The following is an 8078-nucleotide window of genomic DNA, read 5'->3' as shown; positions in this document are numbered from 1 at the left end:
CCTCTGTATACCCACCTGTCTCTGTCACTATCTTTAGGGCTTAGGTGGGTGGGTGGGGGTGTGTGTGTGTGTGTGTTCGCCCGCAGTAATGTTTCTTTGCTACGTGTGTCTGTTCAGATTGTAATGTTTTGTGTGGGTGGGTGTGTGTCCGCAGTAGGGGTGTAACGGATCACCTAACTCACGGATCGGATCGTGTCACGGTTTTTGAGTCACGGATCGGATCATTTTTCGGATCAACACAAAACATTTTTGTTTTTATAAAAACTGCTTTTTCCTTGAATTCTGTAAAAACACAACTTTTACTATGTGACAAAAACCAACAACATTCAAGATGTCAAAACTGGTAATATATATATATATACATACATATATATACATACTGTATATATATAATATATATATAACATATTCTACACTCAAACATTACATAATTATACTGAAATACACTCAATTTAAATGATAGGAGAGAGGGAGGAGGCGCCTGGTTGCAGCAGTGAGTCACTGGGCTCTTTAAAGCAGATGAATAAACATGTTTTATGCCACTTTTAACTAAATAATAAAGTGAACCCTTATTTTGAACATGGTATGAAAAAAATGCCTACATTATCAGAAGTTGTCGAGCTACCTTTTTCGTGCCTCTCGTCATAGTTGACAGAGAAGCCAAAGTGCTCCCATACATGGGATTTAAATGACGTTCGTAAATTCGCTTTGAGAGCGCCGGAGCGCACACTGGGTCCGACGTCATAAAGCGACCAAGTAATTTGATTGGACAAGAGGCGTTCCTTGAACGCTGATCAGATTCCAGAGCGGATTTACGAACGCAAGCCTTGTTGTTGTGGATTCCCAGCTTCACGTGTAGTGAGCAAACAACGGATTATTTTTCTTTCGCATTATCAACCTATCATTGCGCTTTAGAGTAAAACAAAGCCCGCAACTGTCGCGTCTATCTTTTCATGGCAACTCTACATTGTGATTTACAAGAGATATTAACTAATATTAAGTAATATTATTACTTGTTAACATTTTGCAATTGATCCGCGGTACACATGTGTGCCGAACCGTGGAGGGCGATCCGTACGCCCTCCTCACAGCCCTAGTCCGCAGTAATGTTTCTTTGCTACGTGTGTGTTCAGATTGTAATGTTTAGTGTGTGTGTGTGTCTAGGTTGGGCCCATGTGGTCTGTGCGCTCTACATCCCAGAGGTGGAGTTCGCCAACGTCTCCACTATGGAACCCATCGTACTGCAGTCAGTGCCTCACGAACGCTACAACAAGGTGACCATACACACACACACACACACACACCCCTACACCCCCCACTACTGTTAATGCTACAGCAAACATATGGACAGTTATTTATAACCCTCTGTCCCTCTTGTCTTTTTATGTTGTGATTTAATGTGTGTGTGTGTGTGTGTGTGTGTGTATGCGTGAATGCGTGTGTCTTTGTAGAAGTGTTACATCTGCGAGGACCAGGGCAGGGAGAGTAAAGCTGCCACCGGAGCCTGCATGACCTGCAACAAACATGGCTGCCGACAGGCCTTCCACGTCACATGGTGAGGCCCGTTCAAAACATCACAACTTCCCCCCCCCCCCTTTTTTTTCTCTTCATGTGTCAACAAAATCCCGTCGACGAGCAGGGGTCGTGACCTTTTACCCACCGTCTCTCTCCACAAACAAGTGACTTCACGATTTCTCTCTCTACCCAACCCCCTCCCTCCCTCGGTCCACAGTGCCCAGTTTGCAGGGCTGCTGTGTGAGGAACAGGGGTCAGACGCAGACAACGTCAAGTACTGCGGCTACTGCAAGTACCACTACAGCAAACTGGTGAGTCTTCTCCCCCCCTCGCAGCCTTCTTTCTCTCAAAGGTCCACCCCACCCCATAGAGCGCCATATAAATGCAGTCCATTTACCATTTCATTTAGTAGTCACTGTGCCGTAACTATGCACCGTTAAGAGTCACATATTCAAACAACGTTTACATACGGTGTGGAACACACCGGAACAGACTCTTACCGGAAATGTCATACTCTCCCAGTAGGGAAACTCAGGTATCTGAATCGACCAATGGAAAGCTCTAGACAAATAACCGTAAATTTTCATTTCGAGTTTTCGACTTGTCATGAATGCAGCTTTACTCCCAGCCAACCCGTGGCTGTAGGAGGACTGGTCTTTATGAGGTCCTTATTCCTGGGAAATCTACAACCACGTTGGAGTGAATATGCCCCTAGGTCTACATCTGGGACAATAGATTCCATTTCCTACTGACTCTGTGTGTGTGTCTGTGTCTGTGGGTGTGGTAGACAACAAGGTAATACACACTTTGTCTCTTTCTCTCTGTCCACACGCACACATACACACACACACACACACACACACACACACTGGGGAATACCTTTCATTTCTTGAATGACTTAGCGCTATTACAACCGCTGAAAGTGGAGCCACCAGTTAATTGCCAGTCTCGTCTAGGCTCCCCCCCATCCCCTTCCTTTCCTCCCATAGCCCTTCTCTCTCTCTCCCCCCTCCCTCCTACCAGTACCAACATCCCCCCAACTCCCCTCTGAACCCCCCTAATCTCATTGACAATCAGCAGTGGCTCTCTGCTACATTGTCCCCTCCACCCCCCCGGTCCCTGTGCACTAAGCCCAGGCCGGGTGCAGCGGTTTGGGTTACAGCGGCTGGGGGGGAGGCCCCTTGGGGCTGGAGCTCCACACCGACACCGGAGTTTCTGGCCGGACGACAGCAGGGACCAGGGAGCTTCCTTCCTGTCTGCCGAGCTGGAGGCTGGGGGCAGGGAGAGGGTGAGAGAGCTGTGTATAGTATGTATGGCCCTGGGTGAGAGGGGTAGAAGGGAAGAGGAGAGAGGTTATGATTGGGGAGGGAGGGTAGAGGTAGGTTAGAGGAGAGATGGCCAGGAGGAGTGAGGGGTTACGGTTAAGAGTGGGATTGTGAAAAGAAATGCCTTAGTCTCACTCCTCTCTTTTCACATGCTCACAGTCATGGTCTCTCTAGCTCTCTCTCTCTCCCCCTCTCCTCTCTCTCTCTCTCTCTCTCTCTCTCTCTCTCTCTCTCTCTCTCTCTCTCTCTCTCTCTCTCTCTCTCTCTCTCTCTCTCTCTCTCTCTCTCTCTCTCTCTCCCCCCAGTAGAAGTGCTATCACTCCCGCTGTGCCTTGGATTCTCTGCTTCCAGCCTCCGTCAAAGGCCCTCCTATACACACACACACACACACACACACACACACACATACCAGTGGGAGGGGACTCGGAAAGGAGCGTTGGAGAAAAGCAGAAGAGGGGGGTTGTTGAATTCTGTGACAGAAGCTTTAGGATTAGGGTGGGGGGGGGGGGCAGATAGCATTAGAGGAGATAAAGCAATGGCACAGTTTAGATTATTTAGCGTCATATACACGCACACACACACACACACACACACACTGACGAACGTGCGACACACGCACAGTGGTGACATTTTGTGATGTTAACAAATGCTCATTACAAACCCATGCTGTTATATTGATCGGGTGGAAGGGCTTTTTATAGTGGAGCATAATGTCATTAAACTGCCGTCGGAAGAGGAACGCATGAGAAGGAATCGATGACAGACAACACAATGTTGTTAGCAGAATGGATTCCATACGACGCCACATCATCTGACGAATGTTACAGGATGTTTTGAACATGCAACACTCGACCGGCTTTGGTCTCTGGTAGCAGGACAAACATATCATAAATGTTGCTATGTTGTCCCTGGATCTCAGGTGGAGCTCAGATTTCCCTCCGTGGACTTGTTCAGTTGCATTTTTTTTTTAATTTGTAGAATTTCTTCTGTCGTTTGAGAGAGATTGGGTGTAAAGTCTACTGGGTCTCTGGCCTGGGCAAGAACAACCTGCATGCCATCACCTGACCTATGAATTGGGGGTGGATGTAGGTAAGCCTTGTGTTTTGTACAATGACAGAATGGTGACACCTATCCACTGATAGAGGGTCTAATATTTGTTCATCACCCTTATGGTAAAAGGGTCGATCTGGGATTCAGACAATAACAAAGCTGTCGTCCCTGCCACTTCATTTGTAAACGGGGAATGGGCCTAGAGAAATGCTCCCACTCTCAAATGCATAGACTGAGCTATGGATTCCATGACTGACAATCTATGAGAACAAAATGACAGTTTTAACCATGTTTTGAAGCTATATGTGACATGGTCTGGTGAAAAAGTAGGGCACAGTCATTTTTCCGTTTTTTTTTTTTTTTACAGATTATGACAGTACAGATTGCAGCTTTCAAATGATGTGTCATACATTGAAATATAGTTGAAGAAGATATGCTTATTTGAATGTTGGTACACCTCAAACCAAATTGCAGAGAAACTCGTTCTGAATCAAAACACACCCAAAACGGCTGCTAATAGCTATCCGCTAAGGCTATGAACATCTAACTGCATGTTTAGCACATCACAACATGCTGATAGAACATCAACATGCTAAAAACACATAACTACACGTAATTAATGATCACACAGTCCTTGCTTTTGAACACGTCCTAAAACGTACGTTTGTTTACAAGTCATGTATCACTTACCCAGTAGCCTACGGCAGACTACAGTGATATTGTGATCCTAAAACTGTTGTTTGTTATATCGAGTGGGCTCTTCAACACTTCAACTTTCGTAGTATGCAAAAGAACGGAAAACACATAATTTTTAAAGAAGCCTTTTAAAAAACTCATGGGTTGCTTATGCAGTATGTTTTGGGTCATTGTCCATCTGTATTGTGAAGCGCCATCCAATCGACTTTGCTGAATTTGTCTGTATCTGACCAGACAGTATATGGCTAAACAGTTCAGAATTCATCCGTCTGCGTCTGTCTTCTGTCACATCATCAATAATCTCTAGTGATCCAGTGCCACTGGAAGACATGCAAGCCCATGCCATCACACTGCCTCCAACGTTTTTTACCGCTGATGTGGTATGTGTCGGATCATGAGCCTTTCCAAGCTTTCTCCATACTTTTTACATCCCATCATTCTGGTACAGGTTGATCTTAGTTTCATCTGTCCAAAGAATGCTGTTCCAAAACTGGGCTGGCTTTTTTAGAGGCAACGTTTCTATTCTTGAGTCTTCTGAATGGCTTGCACCTTGTGGTGAACCCTCTGTATTTGTTCATGTGAAGTCTTCCCTTTATAGTACACTTGGATAATGATATGCCTACCTCCTGGAGACTGTTCTTCACTTGTCTGGATGTTGTGAAGGGGTTTTTCTTTACCATGTAAACTAGCGGGTCCCCAACCACCGGTCATTTGGTACCGGGCCGCACAGAAAGAATGAAGAAGTGTTTTAAATGTGTTTTCAAAGACAAGCCTTCGTCACGTTTTTTGAAAGATAAAAACGTGAACAAGAAGGACAGAAGTAATTACTGATGGCCACCACATTAACAAATGTGAGTCCACTGAGAGCATCATTCTTAGTGGCTAACCGCATTGCTAAGAAGGTTCGGACCGCTGATGTAAAGGATCCTGTGATCATCCACCACTGTTGTCTTCTATGGATGTCCAGACCTTTTTGTGGTGCTGAGCTCACCAGTGCGTTCTTTTTTTCTCAGAATGTACCAAACTGTTAATTTGTTAATTTGTTAATTTGCTAATGTTCCTGCTATCTCTAAGGATGGCCTGTTTCACTTACATGTTGTTCGTATACAGCAGCAGCTTCCAAATGCAAATGCCACACTTGGAATTAACTCAGTTCATGAGGCATCTGTAAGTCCTATTCTTCAAAAATCAATGACTATACTGTATAGAATATCATTAGTTTCTTGAAAAGTAAAAAGAAATGTATGTACCAATCCCAGATTGGCCCTTTAAGGTGAGGATGGAGGCTAGGGTGATCTGTGCTTCAGGCCAACCTCCCCCTGGAGTCACGTCGCGAGGACTAGTAAACATTATCTGACTGCATCACCTCCTAAGTCTCCATGGTAACGGACGCTGTGTTTTTGTCTTTTGTTGCGCCGTAGCGTAGCGATCGATAGCCCAGGCCTTTCAAAAGCCCCTTCAGGAGACGATATGGCGCCTCGAGTCGATCAAAGAATGGCTAATAAAGTTTTTGTTATTTTGAACACATAATCCTCATGAGAATCTGGACATGGATGAAAATGTGATTTCCTGTCAGTCCACCCGTAGTGAATGAGAACAATAGTGACACGAGATGAACTGTAAATCTATACAGTGATTACTTCAGCAGTAGTGACTCTTTGTAATGTCTCTGTGGATGGACATACTAGATTTGAATTATTTCAAAGAGGATAGGATTCTTTTGGATAGAAATCATGTTTGCTGCCCTTTCTTCAGAACAATAACCTGATGTGTTTCTGTGCTTTTTATTTATGTTAACAAAATGGCAATAGACAATGGGTTCAGAAAGAGAATCTCTCTTCTAGCAAGACTCACACATACCTGCCACCATGCATCTGTGTGTTCATGTTTACAAGACGCTTAATCTAAAAAAAAACACAATTTCATGATGCAAATTCTCATGACAATGTCTATTTTTAATGTCTTTTAAAACATATATTTTTTTTTTCCCCTTTCTTTTTGTTACTGATTGATGATATCAGACATTTATTTTTGTGTCGTTTTTGGACCTTATTTAGTAACCTAGAGTTCCCTCTTTGCTTTTTAGCGAAGGAGAAGGGGCCATGGTAGTAGGTCTCAAAGCTTAAGTGACTCTCCCTCTCAGTGTATGGATAGACCCCCAGACCAGGACACGAAGGTAAGGTAGTCTCCACCTTCTAACTTCTCTACGTCTACACAACTGTGACTGTAGGAGAGTCATACATACTCTGTCCCGCAATACGCTCACACTGTGGAGGAAACACACACACACGCACACACACAGCATAGAAACACACACCTAGAAAGGAAATAACCCTGTTGAGACCAGTCTTTCCCAACTAGGTAAGCCTGGAGATAGGGATGTCCCGATCCCACTTTTTCACTACCGATACCGATACCGATACCTGGGCTTCGGGTATCGGCGATACCGATACCGATCCGATATTTGTATAAATTTTTTGACCCCTGAATATTATTATTTTTTTTTTTTTTTTTTCCTAACACCAGGGGAGCCACCCCTCCTAAATTTCGTTGTTTGGTACCTGTACTGTAGCAATGACAATAAAGACCATTCATTCATTCATTCATTCAAATACCTCCCCAGTATATAGTCCACACCAACAACAGTTAAATTAAAGACTGCCAGCCTTTATTAAAGCAACAAATGCGACGTGTTGTGGATTGGAACTACGGATCATAAGCTTTCAAATGATGTGTCATACATTGAAATCCGAAAAAATATGAAGTTAGAGTAATTTGAATGTTGTTAGACGTCAGGCACATAGGGTTAACCTCTTTGTAATGAAACCGGAAGCACACAGCGCAGCGCTATGCGCATTTTAAGCGCATATAGGACTCGCGTGAAGCGCTATGCGCATTTTAAGCGCATATAGGACTTGCGTGAAGGATTTCTGCGACACGTGTTTCTGTTCACTGTTTTTATTCTCTCATCGCTTATACACATAAGTTTGACTGCGGATGACAGTAGGATCGGATCGGAGCCTTTTTTTTTTCTGGTCCGATCTCCGATCCAGCATTCAGGACCAATATCGGGTCGATATCCGATCTCAGTATCGGATCGGGACATCCCTACCTGGAGAAATCCTTTGCAGAGAGGATAGATGGGACATTGTTGTGAGTAGCTCCATTTAAAGAGTGTGACACCCCAGTGTGAATACGCCACGAGAGTGACCAGTCGTTTGTCAACAACTTAGCCGACTGGAAGCACAACGGACAACGCTGACAGCGATGATGACAGATAATGTGTTGGCGTTTCGTAGTGTGCGATGGTGAGGAGACCCTCTGTTCAGCCACTAGTATAACCGTTAGCTCACCTCTCAAGACGGCTGGGCTACAGACCCACCACCGCTCACGTTTCGCGATGATCCCTTCATCAGTCGCGCCCGTTACCCTGCCTCGCCATTGAGACCATGTGTAATCACACGACGGTGTAAAAATCAGTGTTTGGTGCGG

The 8078-nt window shown here is 44.6% G+C and overlaps 1 protein-coding gene across 1 annotated transcript in view; it reads left to right on the top strand.

Annotated features, from left to right (window-relative positions):
• The window catches only part of mllt10 (MLLT10 histone lysine methyltransferase DOT1L cofactor), a 41229-nt gene that overhangs the window by 7214 nt on the left and 25937 nt on the right, over positions 1-8078 (top strand). The window contains exons 4-7 of the mRNA XM_080543525.1: positions 1165-1274; positions 1452-1555; positions 1733-1826; positions 6673-6762. Coding sequence (XP_080399651.1) covers positions 1165-1274; positions 1452-1555; positions 1733-1826; positions 6673-6762 — 398 coding nt within the window. The remainder of the gene's footprint in view (positions 1-1164; positions 1275-1451; positions 1556-1732; positions 1827-6672; positions 6763-8078) is intronic.

Source organism: Nansenia antarctica, assembly GCF_963989245.1.
Source record: "Nansenia antarctica genome assembly, chromosome: 12".
In the NCBI taxonomy this organism is placed as follows: Eukaryota; Metazoa; Chordata; class Actinopteri; order Argentiniformes; family Microstomatidae; genus Nansenia; species Nansenia antarctica.
This window is presented reverse-complemented; position numbering and strand designations above follow the sequence as displayed.